This window comes from Miniopterus natalensis, chromosome X (genome assembly GCF_054644295.1).
Source record: "Miniopterus natalensis isolate mMinNat1 chromosome X, mMinNat1.hap1, whole genome shotgun sequence".
NCBI lineage: Eukaryota > Metazoa > Chordata > Mammalia > Chiroptera > Miniopteridae > Miniopterus > Miniopterus natalensis.
The window spans coordinates 95,010,872-95,027,301 of record NC_142103.1 but is presented as its reverse complement, the minus strand read 5'-3'; the positions used below and the strand labels follow the sequence as shown (position 1 = coordinate 95,027,301).

General features: G+C 45.8%; 1 protein-coding gene across 1 annotated transcript in view; it reads left to right on the top strand.

Annotated features, from left to right (window-relative positions):
* SMS (spermine synthase) overlaps positions 1–16,430 on the top strand; it is a 45,962-nt gene that overhangs the window by 9,604 nt on the left and 19,928 nt on the right. Inside the window, exons 2-4 of the mRNA XM_087813328.1 lie at positions 11,783–11,903; positions 15,328–15,418; positions 16,158–16,222. Coding sequence (XP_087669454.1) covers positions 11,783–11,903; positions 15,328–15,418; positions 16,158–16,222 — 277 coding nt within the window. The remainder of the gene's footprint in view (positions 1–11,782; positions 11,904–15,327; positions 15,419–16,157; positions 16,223–16,430) is intronic.

The window sequence follows — 16,430 nt, the reverse complement described above, 5'->3', positions numbered from 1 at the left end:
GGAGCCATTCTGACAGGTGTGAAGTGATACCTCATTGTGGTTTTAATTTGCATCTCTGATGATTAGCGACGTCGAGCATTTTCTCCTGTGTCTCTTGGCCATCCGTATGTCCTCTTTGGAGAACTGTCTATTTAAGTCCTTTGCCCATTTCTTAATTGGGCTGTTTGTCTTCCTCTTGCTGAGTACTATGGGCTCTTTGTACACTTTGGAAGTTAGCCCCTTATCAGATTCATCCTTGGCAAATACGTTTTCCCAGACCGTAGGGTTCCTTCGTATTTTGAGGCTGTTTTCTTTCGCCGTGCAGAAGCTTTTTAGTTTGATGTAGTCCCATATGTTTATTTTTTCCTTTGTTTCTCTTGCCCTAGGAGATGTATCAGTGAAAAGTCCACTACGTGGGATGTCTGTGACTTTACTGCCTATGTTTTCTTCCAGGATTTTTATGGTTTCGTGACTTACATTTAAGTCTTTTATCCATTTTGAGTTTATTTTTGTGTATGGTGAAAGTTGGTGGTCTAGTTTCATTCTTATGCATGTATCTGTCCAATTTTCCCAGCACCACTTATTGAAGAGACTGTCTTTACTCCATTGTATACTCTTGCCTCCTTTGCCAAATATTAACTGACCATAGTGGTGTGGGTCTATTTCTGGGGTCTCTGTTCTGTTCCATTGATCTATAAGCCTGTTATTGTACCAATACCAGGCCGTTTTGATTACAGTGGCTTTGTAATATAGTTTGAAGTCTGGTAATGTGATGCCTCCCACTCTGTTCTTTTTTCTCAAGATGGCTGCAGCTATTCGGGGTCTTTTTTGGTTCCATATAAATTTTCGAAATATTTTTTCTAGGTCTGTGAAATATGCTGTTGGTATTTTCATAGGAATTGCATTAAATTTATAAATTGCTTTGGGTAGTATTACATTGTGGAGTTTTTACTTGCTGAGGATTTCAAGGACTTGCTGGGGATTTGTTACGGGTTTTTTGTGTTTATATTCATGATGGGTATTGGTCTGGTTTGTAGGTTTCTTTTCGGGCTGTTTGTGGTTTTACGTTAGGATAATAGATTCATTACAGTGAATTGGGAAGAGTTTTCCCTTCTGATTTTCTGGAAGAGATTATGTAGAATTGGTGTTAATTCTTCTTTAAATGTTTAGTAGAATTCTCCCGTGAGACCATCTGGCCTCAGGATTTTTTTTTTTTTTTAGTTTTAAAAATTATACATTCAATTTCTTTAGTAGTTAGAAGGCTGTTCAGATTATCTCTTTCATATTGGGGAATTGAGGAATTGGCCCATTTCCTTCTCAGCTTGTCAGGTTTGTTTGTGTAGAGTTGTTTCCCTTATTATGCTTTTGGTGTTTGTAGTGATATCTCTTGTTTATCCCTAATACTGGTGATTGTGTCTTCTCTCTGTTTTCTTTGTCCGTTTTGCTCAGGTTTGTCGATTTTATTGATTTTTTTTTTCCTTCAAAGAAATACCTTTTGCTTCATTGTTGGGTTTTTTATTATTATTATTATTTTTCAATTTCATTGATTTCTGCTGTTATCCTTATTCCTTCCTTCCTCTGTGTTGGGTTTACTTTCCTTTTTCTAGGTTCTTGAAGTGGGAGTATAGAGACTTTAAATATTCTCACTCTGTAGTGTGGGATTCTGTTAGCTGCTAATATCACTTCCATGTATTCTTAAAAAAAAAAGCACGGGTCCTAATTATGTAGGTTATCAGCTGGGTTCCCCCCTACATTTAATAAGTTGCTAACTTGAATGTAGGAAATATTCCTGAGATTATTTTAGTCTCAAATTTTAAGAACATCACTTCTGGAAATTCAGGTTGAGTTTGCCTGTCAGTTAGGAATTTAGAGTTGAAAACACCTTAGACCAGGAGTCAACAAACTAAGGCCCTTGGGCCAATTCCTGTTCTTGAGCCTATTTTTGTGTAGCCCTCCAGGCGAGAATAAGTTTTGCGTTTTATTTATTTTTATTTTTAAAAATATATCTTTATTGATTTCAGAGAGAGGAAAGGAGAGGGAGAGAGAGACAGAAACATCAATCATTGATCGGCTGCCTCCTGCAAGCCCCTGCTGGGGATGGAGCCCGCAACCCGGGCCTGTGCCCTGACCAGGAATCCAACCCCGATCTCCTGGATCCTAGGTCGATGCTCAACCGCTGAGCCACACCCGGCCTGGCAAGTTTTGCATTTTTAAAGGGTGGCATAACGTACATAAACACACACATTTGTCACCGAGACCTGAGTTGGCCTGCAAAGCCTGAAACCTATTCTCTGCGGCCCTTTACAGAACAAGTTTGCCCCCCCGCCCCCGCTGTCTTTACACTAAGTCTTGCTTCAGAGCCATCTGGAAAAATTTACCAGTACAGATTCCCAGGCCCCGCATGGCCTTTGTCTCATCTGGAACCCATCATCGCACACCCCTTTCTCTGCGTCTGGGTGTTTTGACTTGTGTCCTTTGTCTTTGATTTCTGTGCTATTCTGTGGTCACGCTTCGTTTTCCAGCACCTTCTAGATGCTGTGTAATCTCCTTGGAGGTCCATTCTGAAGGAGGCACACCTGAATGTATTTGCTGGTAAAAGTCAGAAGAGGGGAAAGTGCCGGGGCCACCTCGGGAACAGCTCTGATATAAAGGTGATTTCTGACATCACAAAATCCAAACTCCTTCATCTCTGGAAATGCTGTTTTATTTTTGATTCACAGCCTGGCATAGAAACTTGGGCGGAAACCCTAGAATTGTTTATGGAAACTCAAATGGAAATAGGTCTGCCCTGTAAAGGATTCTGCCCACCTAAAGTTAGTGGGAAGAGAGCTGGATATTCCTGCTACCAGTTAAGTGCCAACCCCACAGTTACTGCTTTGGGAAAGAAAGCGTGTTCTCCTGGGTTGAGCTGAAGGAAACCATTGCTTTCCGACCTCAACCCAGCCTGGAAGAATGTTTCCTGAAGCCCTGTGACATGAGGGCAAGGGGAAGGTGGCAGGTGGCAGCTGGGACCCCTTTCACTCCTCTTGGTGGACTGCGGATGGCAGTTTGGAACTAAAGCTAAGGGCTGGTCATTTTTTCTGGTTCAGGTGCCTTAAGTCTCCTGTCCTCTAACCTCAAACCCTACAAATCCCCTCTTGCCATCTGCCATGTCCCTTTTATGATGCTACTGGGCCTGCTTTTGTGTCACTCCTTGAACTTCTTCCTGTTGGGTTGAGTGTGGTCCCCAGAGAGGAGGGCTCTTCTGTGTCCCCTGCCTTGGTGGTCTTCCCCTTTTCCACAGCTCTAGCCGAGTTTCCTCCCCCCCGTCTCTGAAAAGACGTTCCTTGAGCCCATGGAGTCCGAGGATGCCTTATGTTGCTCAAGTGATTCTTCTGGGGGAGGGCAGGTGGCCCAGTGTTTAGCATCTCATGATCACAAACTAAGTGTTACCTGCCCCCCAAATGAAAGCCAGGCTTTTTCATAATCTCCCCTTTCTGTGCCTTATTTTATAAATCTTGGTTAGCCTCTCACGTGGGCTACATAAGAATGTGAGGACGAGAGTTTCAGCCACTTGACAACTAACTGCGTGGAGGTGCCACCCTCTCTGTGCCGATTGAGTCTTGTGGGGGAAATGGGTTTGGCAGGACGAAGAGGGTATAACACTGTATTAGTGTTTGGGTTCCAAATTAAAGACACATTAGGATTGTGTCTCATAAATTACATTTTTTATAAACCCTCTTATTTCATAAGGAGATTGGCTCCTGGAGGACCTGGGTTGGTGTTATTTTGAAGTACAGCGAGGCTCCTGCCCCCTTTCCAGTAGGTGTTGGGGGTGATGGGAAATTCCCCTTTAACTGCCCTCCTGCAGCTGGAAGGGGAATGCCTGGCAATGAAATAATTAGCAGCACATTTACCATATGCCAAGTGTACTGGAATGTGAGTTTTAAGAAGTAGTCATTGTGGCTGGTAATGTAAACAGTCCCATATGGTTCTCCTTAATGCACCTCTGCCTAAAAAGAGCTTGGCTACTTCTGTGTTGTGCTGTATGGCTCCCAATCTAATTTACATACGTCTTTTTCTTCCTTTCTGTATGTCCCTTTCTGCATTTTGCAGCCCCACCTCAATGTTGTAATTTTCATTTATTTTTTCACTTATAATTGACATTTAACATTATATTAACTTCAGGTGTATAACATAATTTGCTATTTGTATATATTGCAAAATGATCACCACAATAAGTCTAGTTAACATCTATCATCACACAAAAAGTTAAAATTCTTTTCTTGTGATGAGAACTTTTAACACCCACTTTCCCAGCAACTTTCAAATATACAAGACACTCTTATTAACTAGTCACCACGCTGTATGTCGCTGCTGTGGTTGAACCGATGCATTGAGATTGGCTGCAAGTGCACATTATTGGCAGGAAAGCCATCTCCAGCACCTGGGACAGTGCCTGCACACAGGAGCCACTCAGACGCTTGCTATTTGGAGATGGGTTGTGACTGGTGGGGATGGGTAGGAAGATCACCCCTTGAAATCTCTTTAGACTGGCACTTAGGCCTGGCTTATGGTTGATTGAAGGGGAGAAACCCACTTCTGGAACACACTGTTGCTTACTTCATAGTAACTGAGAATCTAAAAGTTCAGCTTGTGTATTTGGGTTTTTTAAAAAAATAGTTTATTTCTTTTTAAAAAATATCTTTATTGATTTCAGAGAGAGGAAAGGAGAGGAAGAGAGAAACATCAATGATGAGTCACTGATCAGCTGTCTCCCGCACGCCCCCTGCTGGGGATCGAGCCCGCAACCCGGGCATGTGGCCTGACCAGAAATTGAACCCCGATCTCCTGGATCCTGGGTCGACGCTCAACCGCTGAACCACACCTGGCCAGGCACAAAAAATAGTTTATTGATTTTTAGAGAGGGAGAAAATCAATGTGAGAGTACAACATGGATCGGCTGCCTCCTGCATGCCCCCTCTGGGGAATGGAGCCCTCAACCTGGGCATGTGCCCTTGACTGGGAATCCAGCCAGCAACCTCCTGGTGCAGGGGATGACACCCAACCGAGTCACACTGGCCAGGCTGTGCATTTCAAGTTTTGAGGGGACAGCTTTACTGAGATGTGACTCAAATGTCATACAGTTCCTCTATTTGAAGTATACATTTCAGTGATTTTCACTGCAGTCAGCCCTACCCATCTGCAGATTCAGCCAACTGCAGATAGAAAATATTTGAAAAAAGTTCCATTGTTGCTGACTTAACACAGATAGACTTTTTTTCTTGGACTTATTCCCTAAACGAGTGATTTTCAACCTTTTTCATCTCATGGCACACATAAATTAATTACTAAAATTCTGCTGCATGCCAAAAAATACATTTTTTGCAGATCTGATAAAAAAAAAAAAAGGTATAATTTTGATTCATTCATGATGGATGACTATTGTCTTGGCTGCTGTCATTTTTTTTTATTTGACAACCTAAGGGAAAAGAGGTCAGTGCCCCTGACTAAATAGTCAGGTATGGCATGTTTTAAAAATTCTCCTGGCACACCAGGTGAAAATTGCTGCCCTAAATTAAACAACATAACAACTGTTCACATAGCACTTACATTATACTGATATTATAGGTAACCTAGAGATGATTTAAAGCACATGGGAGGATATGCATAGGTTATATGCAAATGCTACACCACTTTGTATAAGTGACTTGAGCATTCCTGGATTTTGGTATCCATGGGGGGTCCTGGAACCAATCTCCCTTGGATACCAAGGGACCATTGCATGTTCAGAGTTGTGTGACCATCACCACAATTTTAGAATATTTTCATCACCCCGCACAGAAACTTGTACCCCTTAGGCATCAGCCCCATTCCTCCCAGCCCTGGCACCCACTAAGTTGCTCTTCCTGTTTAGGGATTTGCCTTTAATGGCTGTGTCATATAAATGGAATTATACAACATGTTGTCCTTTGTGCCTGGCTTCTGTCACTCAGCATCGTGTCTTCAGGGGCCAGCCACATTGGAGCGTGTGTCAGTGCTGCGTTTCTTCTGTGGCTGCACAGTAGTTCAGGGTATGTGTATACCATACTTTACTTATCCATTTATCCACTGGGCGGATTTGCACTTTTTTATCATTATGAATCATGCTCTGAACATTCCTGTTGGCTTGGGTTTTGTGTGAGGAGATTAACCATCTTGCTGCTGTTACATAAACAACTGGACATGGGAATGTAGGAGTAAGCTGCTGAAGACGGGCCTGCGGAAACCACCTACTTAACCTTTTTTTAGTCCCTGGAAATTCAGTAGGCCTCTGAATGTGTGAGAAGTCTCCTGATGCACAGACACTAGATTAAAATTTAGAAATTAAAACAATCTTAATGTCATTTTATTTATTTTTTAAAATATTTTTATTGATTTCAGAGAGAGGAAGGGAGAGAGATAGAAACATCAATGTTGAGTCATTGATCAGCTGCCTCCTGCACGCCCCCTGCCGGTGACTGGGAATTGAAACTCGGTGCTCAACCGCTGAGCCATGCCGCTTGGGCTTAATGTCATTTTAAATGTAAGCTCTTTTGTGAAATATGAAGACCATTTCTGTATATCACTTGATTTTAGTGATCTGTACTTGCTGCCGGTCATCATTCAAGTTTTTGGTTACACCTAGCACATCCCGGGTAAGTTCAAAAGATATTCTCTAAGCCTTGGGCAGTTGTGAGCAAGCTGCTTGTGCGAGAGGGAGCCCATGAGGAATGCTGTGCTCTTTTTTTAGTCTCAGAGGCGTTAAGCCAGTGGTGGTGGTAACCCTGGAACAGACATGCTTTAACTTGATGTAATTTACCTGGAGTGCGTTTTAGTGTACAGTTCGCTTGAGTTTGATCAGTGCAGTGGTCATGTAACCACCACCCACTGTCAAGAGTAGGACCTCTGAGCGGATTTTTAAAGCAGATACTCCAATGACTTCAAACTGTGTTGGAGTCCAGAGGTCTAGCAAGAAAACCAGAAAGCTGGTTTGTGTGGGAAGGGAAACTGCACAGCCCAACTGTGGCTTTTAGGTGCTCTGATATTCGAGTCTCGGGTTTGGAGGAAAGGATACCTGCATCTCTGCATCCTCTTGTAGTGAGCTGCTCATGCAGGTGAGACGGAGTGGGGGTGGGCCCTGCCCACAGATGGGCCCTCTGGCCTGGACTTAAAGGGGAAGTGTGGGTGGGGGAGGCCGACCAGAGGGAGTGGAGAATCAGGTAGGAGGAAGGCACAGGGCTCTGGAAACATCAGGGTCTGGGGAGTAGGAGATGAGCTGGGAGGAGGCTGGGCTTTGGGCTCCCCGCTTGGGCATGGTGCAGTGATGGGATAATTAACCACCTGTTGGAGCTTAAACACCTGAGCTGTTGTGGGAGAGACACCTAGGAGACAAAGAAATGGAGGCGGGGGCTTGATGGTGGAATTTCCAGCCCGCATAATTAAAGATAAGCTTGGCAAGAATAGGAATTCATCTCCTAATTTCATAAGCTGCTTGAATTTATGAGAGAGAGAGCAGAAAGGAACATGGCCACAAATTGCCTCTTCTACCCCCTAATTTCACAGATGAGACTAGTGCAGCTCTGGCCCCTGGCCTGGCGGGCTGGTGGCAGGCTGGTGCTGTCTGATTGCCCTGAGGAAGGGGGGGCATCCCAGCACAGCAGAGACTCGGGATTGGGTAGCTTAAAGAAAGTCCGCACCATTTGTCCTAAGTTGTCTTAGTTGAAGTTTTTTTGAAATTCTTATTTATTGATTTGAGGCAGAGAGAGAGGAAGTGGGTGGGGGGGAGAGATTTGTTGCTCCACTTATTTCTGCATTCATTGGTTGATTCTTGTATGTGCCCGCAACCTTGGCATATGTGGATGATTCTCTAACCAGCTGAGCTACCCGGCCAGGGCTTAATTGAAGTTTTTGAGGTTGAAAAAGACTTCAAGGTGCAAGTCAAGGTCATTGGTGGAGAGAGTCAGGAGTTTTTCTCGGTTGCTTATTTCCCACAGGCAGCCTCTAATGGAATTCACTTTGTTAAGGGGGCTACAGTATTTTAGCCTCTTAAAGCTGAAGAAGTGGGAATACAACTGAAACCTGTTTTCCTGCCTTTTTGCCAGGGTGCCTGGCATCTTAGGTTTTTATTCAACAAGAATCCCTCAATATGTTGGGCCACTAAAGTTTGGTGGGTACAGCTACTCTTAATTTACGCCTGTCTGATAGATCAGTGATGAAATGGCAGCACCGGACCACAAGGGATGGAGGGAATGAACACTAGCACCGGCTTCCTTAGAGATCAGTGGGGTGGGCGGTTGGGCAGGATGCAGGTTCCAGCTGGATGCACAGATTTGGGATTCGGCCACCTGGAGCTGATGGTCAGGGTCAGACGAGTGAGGTTCATTCTCTAAGACAGGCCCGTAAATGGATCCCCGGGCGAAAATGAGGAAGGAAACTGAAACTTGGGCCTTGGTCCCCCCCTCCCTCCCCCACATTGATTCCTTTTAAGTTATTGTTGAGTAAACACACACAAAGTAGGCAGTGATCTGGAAATGGGGGCACTGCGTTTTCCGGTGGACAAAGGACACATTTTGCCCTGGGACAAGGCCGCTGTGGTTCTGAGCACTTTGGAAGGCTCTGAGTAGTATGCTAGTTATTACACATCATTCTTGCCTGGCCAGAGTTTTCTAAGAACTTTTGCCAAACAACATTTTATTAGCATAGTTTGGATTTCTATGTCTACTTGAAAGCAGTGTGGTTATGTCTCTTTTAGCATTTGAGTCTCCTTTGGAATTTTCTGATTTGCAGGCATTTATGACATTGTTATCTTGTATTCCCAAAGTTGGGGATGCTCTGACCCCAGGCTCATTTTCTTTCTTACCTTACCGGAGGATATTTTTTCCATTGCTTTTTAGAGAGAGTGGAGGGAAGGGAGAGTGGGGAGGGGGGACAGACAGACAGACAGACAGACATTGATGTAAGAGAGACACATAGATTGGTTGCCTCCCGCATGCGCCCTGACTGAGGCCTTGGACTGAACCTGCAGCCCAGGTACCTGCCCTTGACTGGGAATCGAACCCAAGATCCTGTGGTCCCTGGGCTGACACTCTAACCACTGAGCCACTCCGGCCAGGACCCCAGGCTTATTTTCACTCATTTGTAGAGCATCTAGTAGTTTTCAAGGGATTTTGTCCCTGGGCATTTGGGATATAGGGTCTTTTTTCCGTAAGATGGGGGACTAACATTTTGTGGGTATGGCTGGATTTACCAAAGTCCTTTGAAGGACAGGATAGTCATTTAAACCATATTGTCAACCTCATTTGAGGAACCCTGATAGAACCAAGTACATTTTGCGTGGCCATGTTACATGCTCCTTACTGGAGAGGCATGAAGGTTGAAATAACCTTTTGGTGACTTGAGTGTAATTGGTTGGAGATCGTGGGGATTTCTTTTTCTTTTTTGTATCTAGTGGTTTAGATCAGTGGTTCTCAACTGTGTCTGCATATTGGAATTTCCCAGGGATCTTTAAAAAATACACCTGGGTCCCACCCCCCAGATTTTCATTTAATTGGTCTAGGTTGTGCCTTCAGAATTTTTAAAACTCCCCTGGTGATTTTAATGCGTGGCTAGGATTGAAAACCACTGGTCTAGATGTTCTAGAAACTCTGCAAAGTGGAGCTCATGTCTTTGGCTTTCTCTTTTCACTTTAAAACCATGATTCTGGAAAAGAGATGCTGGGCAGTTATTTCTGGCTCCCCTTTCTGGAATCTTCTCCAAGGCAAAGGCTGGGAGCAGGGTGGGTGACAAGGGAGTCCCCAGATCAGCAATAAGGTGAATGTGAAGTGAAGTAGACAGTGGGCAAAATGGCCTGGTCTTCGTGTTAGTGGCAGGGCTGGCCACACTCAGTGCCCATGGGGACCAGGCGGTGGCAACAGCCATAAATAACATTCAGACCTGGTATATTTCTTCTGAACTGGGGGGTAAAGCCAAAGTATAGAAGTAAGTAGCATATCAAATTGGATTTCTTTTGTATTGTGTTTTTTTTTTCTTTTCAGTTTGAACCCTGGCAGGAGGGCCTCCATTAGCCCACATGGTACCTTTGCTAACTGTGCCAGTTAAAAAAAGGGGCCGGTTGTCATCCTGGGCTTGGCCAGCAGTCAAGGGCTTTGCGTGTATCACACAAAGACAACCCCTTTCTCTGGCCCAAGGGACAGAGTTTGCCCCAGCTCAGCCTCTGGGCTGGGGTCTTCATTCGCTGCACAGCCTGGCTGGTGACACACAAGGTAGCCCTGCCTGGATTGTCCCCTTCACCAGCCTAGGGGTTTGTGGTCTGTTTCGTAATGTGCCAACAGAACCCAGTCTTGAGGCCATTTACCAGGAGTGATGACTTGTTTTATACACTTTCAAAACAGAAAACACCTGTCCTGGCCAAGGAGGACTGACTGATTACCCAGCAGCTTTCCTCAGGGCAGCACCACTGGGCGTGTGGGCTCCGCGTGCTGGGCTCGCTCGTATTTACCACTCTGCCCTCCAGGCACTGCCATGGTGGCCTGACCTCACCAAGCTTCCTTGACACCACCAGCTGAACAAGCTCAGCTCTTTTCATCAAGCTTGAAAGCAGAATTTTTTAGGGGGGGGGGGGGTTGGGACTCTGTTCTGGGGATATAATTCACGCCTCCCCTTTTAATGTCCCAAACCCAATTTCAGAAAAGTGAAGCCAGCTAGATCATTTTCTGCCAAATGAGTTTCCCAGAGGCAGTTTTGCTGGGAATGAGTGAGACTCATGTTAGTCGGTGCTTGTGTTCCCATGGCTGTGTGGCATGGCTTCTGCTCCACTAGTCTCTCCTCGACGTGGAGCTCAGTTCTGTTTGGTTGTCCAGGGGACCACACGGACATTCTCTGGCCCTGCCCAGGTCCCTCCTGTGGCCTGCCTGGTGCTGCCTTCTCAAAAGGAGGAGCAGCCCCCTTTCTTGTGGGTGAACCGCTGTTGGTGTTTTAATGGGGGGAGGGTGTTGAAGGCCCTTTGTTTTCTCAACTTCTTCCTCTCTGAAATTGCTAGTACTACACAGGTCTCTGGGCTGTGTCCCGCTCGTCTCCACCTACTCCAGTTTGGGGGCTTGGGGTTTTGGGGGTGTGTTCTGTCACCTAGTTTTGTTCTAAATGTTGTTCGTGAGTTTGGGTTGTGGTCCCTAATTGCTCTGTGTTTGGGGCTTCAGAGGATTACAAAGTCATGCGCTCACTGCCATTTTTGCTACTCCATTTGCTCCTGTTTAAAGTGCAGTTGAAGATAGGAATTTTGGTGGGTGTATTAGTCTGCTAGGGGCTGCTGCAATCAAGTATTAAAAATGGGTGGTTAAAAACAGAAGTCTGAAAACAAAGTATAGGCAGGGCCACGCTCATTGTGAAGCCTCTAGGGGAGGGTCGTTGCTCTCCCATTCAGCTTCTGGTGGCACCAGGTATCCTTGGCCTGCGGTGTATCACTCCAGTCTACCTTTGCCACCACATCACCTGTGCTTTCTCCCTGTGTCTTCTGTCACTTATAAAGACACTTGTCATTGGATTTAGGACCCACCTAGATAATCCAAAATGATTTCATTTCTAGATCCTTAAATGCACTTTATTCTATTGTGTTACCTGGTTTTTGGTGTAGCCTCTCATTGCAGGGTCCAGAGTCTATATAAAGCTCATGACAAAGGGGATAAGTGAGTGACTCTGGCTACTCTTTGTTCAGATTTTCTCATGAAGTTCAGTCATTAAACTGTGTCCCACTGGCTTTCCTTCTGAACGTGAGTCATCTGACCATCTCGCCTTCTTTCCCCTCTAGCTGACAGCGAGACCATTCTGAAAGGCCTCCAGTCCATTTTCCAGGAGCAGGGGATGACCGAGTCGGTGCACACCTGGCAGGACCACGGCTATTTAGCGACCTACATAAACAAAAACGGCAGGTGAGACGGCCTTGAGCGCTTCTCTTTACCCTGGAGGACTTCAGGAGTGGGGAGGGGTGCAAAGGGGAGTGGGGGGTGGTGTCTAGGGATCCCCCCCCCCTTCGACAACTTCTAGGAGGAGGCTAGAATTCAGTGCTTCTCTGCCTTAGCTGCACAGTAGCATCGCCTGGGAGCATTTCCACGAAATGCCATGCCCAGGCACTCCCCCCAGAGACTGAGGCCGCTGAGCGTCAGTATTTCTCCAAAACCCCAAAGGCGGATCTACTGTGTGACCCAGAACCCCTGGGCAGCGTAAGCAGTGTGAACTGGTAGGTGGTGATCCGGACTTGGTTAAAACAGGCTCCTGGGCCCCTGTCCAAGAGTGTCTGATGTGGTAGGCCTGGGACAGCACCCCATACAGCATTTCCAGCAAGCTCCCAGGGGCCGCTGATGGTGGCTTGACCCCACTGTGAGATGAGAATGCCAACGAGTAGCTTCCCAGGAAGCTGGGGAGACCCAAGAGTTCAAGTTTTTTCCCTTAACACTTACAGACTATCTAGACGATTAAAAAATGTAGATGAAAGTCGATGTACTCTGAGAACAGGAAAGGAAACCTAAACTAACAAATGATCGATAACAGAAGGTGCTAGTGCATTGAGCTTTTGTGTTCCCCTGTACCCAGACTGGTTTAGGATGCTATTAAGATTCTTAGTCATTTGCACTATTAATTTAAAAAGGTGAACTCCTGGGTATTTTTTATAGCTTTCACTCCATTCCCCCAATGGGTACAAAGTCCTAAAATCCCACGCGGCTTTCTTAATGTCCCACATTCTCTCCCTCGTTTTTCTATTAAAAGAACCCCTCCCCCCGGCTTGCAGAGGCCCAGAAAACAGTGCTGTGAGAAGAGGGAAACTTACTTTTGGGGCCATCTCCCCTTCCATTACTCTTTTTATAAGTCTACTTGGCCCACCCTTATGGCGGAACTTGGCATTTCCTCTCCTGATGCCTCTCAGAGACATCTTCCCCCTTCTCTCCCCAAGCCCAGATTTGTGTTTCTAACTATGTAGCAGTGTCCATGTATGTGTGTAGCAGATACCTGGAGTGTATGTCTAGAGTTAGTTCTTCCTCAAGGGTGATCCAGAATCGATCCCCTTCCGCCCTCCATGGTCTGGCCCGGCTACCAGCGAGGCTCCTGGAAGCAGCAGGCTGAGCTGTCCGTGGGCCCTCCAGCTCCTCCAGGCTCCCATTCAGCCCCCCTCCGCCCCAGCCTCTCTTCTCTGCCCTCCCTGCCGCCTCTCTCACTGTCCTCGCTGCGGTCCATCCTTGGGGGACCACAGCAAATCGGATCTTGACACTCTGCCACCTCGGTAAGCTCCTCCTGCACTCCAGGTGAAGCCCTGCATCTCCGACCATCTCCCCAGGGCCTTTGCAGCCCAGCCCCGCCTCCCTTGCTACTGCAGTTCTTGAATCTTCTACCCCAGACACCAATTCCAGCCATCCAGAGGGCTTAGAATTCTTCCTGGGAGAGAGTTTTTGAGTGAGAAGAACTGTTTGGAAATGCTTCTATAAGCAAAACAAATAGAAACGAGCGTGCTTAGTTAAAAATCTTATTTTCTCCATTGATCTTATTTCTCTACATGGTCAGTTGGGACCCATCCTGTGGTGCCTGACCATGGTGCCTGTCCCTAAACCTCACTTTTCCTGCCCCGGCACCTGCTCTGGGGATGCACTGCAGCGACACACCCTGCTTCTGGCCTGGCTCCTGGTTAATGGCCCCTTGGTCATGCCAAGGTCCTGTTCCTCAGCCACCTTTTTATGCATTTTCCATATTCCCCCCTGGTAACTTCTTTTTGTTTCTGGTTTTAATCCCTTCAGATGGGTGCTTGACACCCCACCTTCCAGCATTCTCTGTGTCCCCCTGGTTCTCTGGCAGAGGACTCTTTGCTCGAACCACCCAGGTGGTTAAGGGGTCCCCTTCCTTTGTGCTGCTGGCGGTGGTGGAGGGGGAAGGAAAGATGATCCGCTCATTCAGAGGCAGATGAGTGTGTGGTGTCCTGGACTTGAACTTGATTTTGAGGCCATCTAAGGGCTGAAGGTGAAAATTAACTAGTTACATTTATTTTTACATCCAGGCACACTGCCTGTATTCTCTGAATAGAATTAATCATCTAATTTAGTATATTTCAGATCTTTATTTAACCATGACTTATAGTAAGAGGTAACTATTTTTTTATTGTATTTTTAAAAGATTTTTTTTAGAGAGAGAGAGAGAGAGAAACATTGATGTGAGAGTGAAACATCGATTGGCTGCCTCCTGCATACCCCTGATCGGGGATCAAACCCATAACCTGGGCATGTGTCCTGACTGGGAATCAAACCGGCAACTCTTCTGTGCATGGGCTGATGCCTAACCAACTGAGCCACACTGGCCAGGGCAGTAAGAAGTAACTTTATATCGTCGCATACACATCTGTGTATGTACAATACAATTACCCAACATAACTGGGGGGAAAAAAGTGCTCCCTCAAATAATTAACTCTTATTGCATGTGATACTGTCATATTTTATGTCATGAAAAATGCTGGTCAGATCCACTAAAGATTTTTCTGTAAGGAGCCACATAAGGTCCCTGTCTGTCACATACTCTCCTTTTATTAAAAAAGAGCTCTTTAAAAACATAAAAACCATTTTTAGAGTGCAGGCTTTACAAAACCTGCTGTGGGCCAGGTCTGGTTTGCAGGCTGGAGGGAGCGTGCTGACCCTGAATTCAGTGAATTTAATCACCACCTGCCTGCAGTCGGAAAAACCCGGCTGGTTTTTGTTTTTTTTTGTTTTTTAAATTGAATTTATTGGAGTGAGATTAGTTCTCAAAGCCATACAGGTTTCAAATGTACAGCTCAACAAAACATCATCTGCGCACCGCATCGTGCGTCCATTGCCCCAAGCAAGGTCTCTTTCAGCCCTCCTTCCCCCCCCCCGGGCCCCCCCCATGCCCTTCCCTCCGGCTCTCACCACACTGTGGTCTGTGTCTGTGTCTGTATGTTACGTATATATGTTTTTTGGCTCTGTTTTGAATTGTGACTGTTAATGGGGACAACCCAGTCGGCCCCTGCCACCATCCCTCCCAGTGGTCACTAAACTTGGCTGAATCACCTGCTGGGCAAGCTTCTTAAAAATCAGATTCAAAGGACTGACTACTGAATGACTTTCTGGGCCCAAGAACCTGTTCTGAAAACCTTAGCATTTGGAGACTTTAATCTTCGCTGAGTGATTGGTTGCTTCCCTGCCACTAAGGAGTAGTTCTAATAAGAAAGCAATAGGGTTAAGTGTGTAACTTCGGGGGAAAAGAGAAGTGGTCTTTCCTTTGAATTGGGTTGGCATATTTTCTTCCTTTTGAGTGCCATGATACAATTCCTAACCTTAAAATTATGCTTTTCTTTTATAGCTTTGCCAATTTGAGAATTTACCCACATGGATTGGTGTTGCTGGACCTTCAGAGCTACGACGGCGATGAGGAAGGCAAAGAAGTTGACAGTGTTGGTTTTTACTGTTATTTATTCAAGTGTTTGAGGTTCACAAAACCAGCACCATTTAACTTCCCAGTTAACTGTAGATGTTCTTCCCTCCACAATAAGTGTTATTTTAAAAATATGTTTTTATCGATTTCAGAGAGAGGAAGGGAAAGGGAGAGAGAGAGAGAGATTAACATTGATGAGAGAGAAACATTGATGAGAGAGAAACACTGATGAGAGAGAAACATCGATCGGCTGCCTCCTGGGGATTGAGCCGGAAACCTGGGCATATGCCCTGACCAGGAATCAAACTGACAACGTCCTGGTGCATGAGACGACACTCAACCAGCCAGGCCACACCAGTTGGGCCACAGTATGTGGTTTTAGAAGAGAAATATTTGTTTTTAGCAACCTGGCTGCCATCTTTCCCTTGACCTCATGAGGACTGATTTTACTTTCCACCGGAGGGAATGGAATATAAAGCTTTAGCCAAGATGGTGTATCTGCATTCCCCTTGAGCATTCCCCTTTCCCATTATTGGTAACTTAGACTGAGGTTCGGTCAGCACCATGAGGACTAGTTGGTGTGGGAGTGGAGAACTGGGCCTGTCCGGAGGCTGCTGTGGGAATGGGGAAGATGTGTGTATTTGGGTATCTGCCAGTTCACACAGCTCTGCCAACATGGTCTCAAGCTCCTGGTCTAATTTAGCTGTTCCACTCAGCCTATTCTAGAAGCCCATTGATTTCTTTTCTTTTAATTGTAGCTTTTGAACAAAGTAGAAGAAAGAATGAAAGAATTGAGTCAGGACAGTACTGGGCGGGTGAAGCGGTAAGTCCACTCCTGGATGTCCTTTGATGTTTGGTTAAGTGATAAAATAATCGGAACAGTGGTGGTGTCCCTGAGCTGTGTCTGCCGAAGATGCAGCCAAGATCAAAGTCAGCTTCTGCTTTTGGCAACATGGTAGACTGAGCTCGTGGGCCCCTCACCGCGCAACAAGACAAGACGTGTGAGAACACACACGCTGACCGAGAGAGAC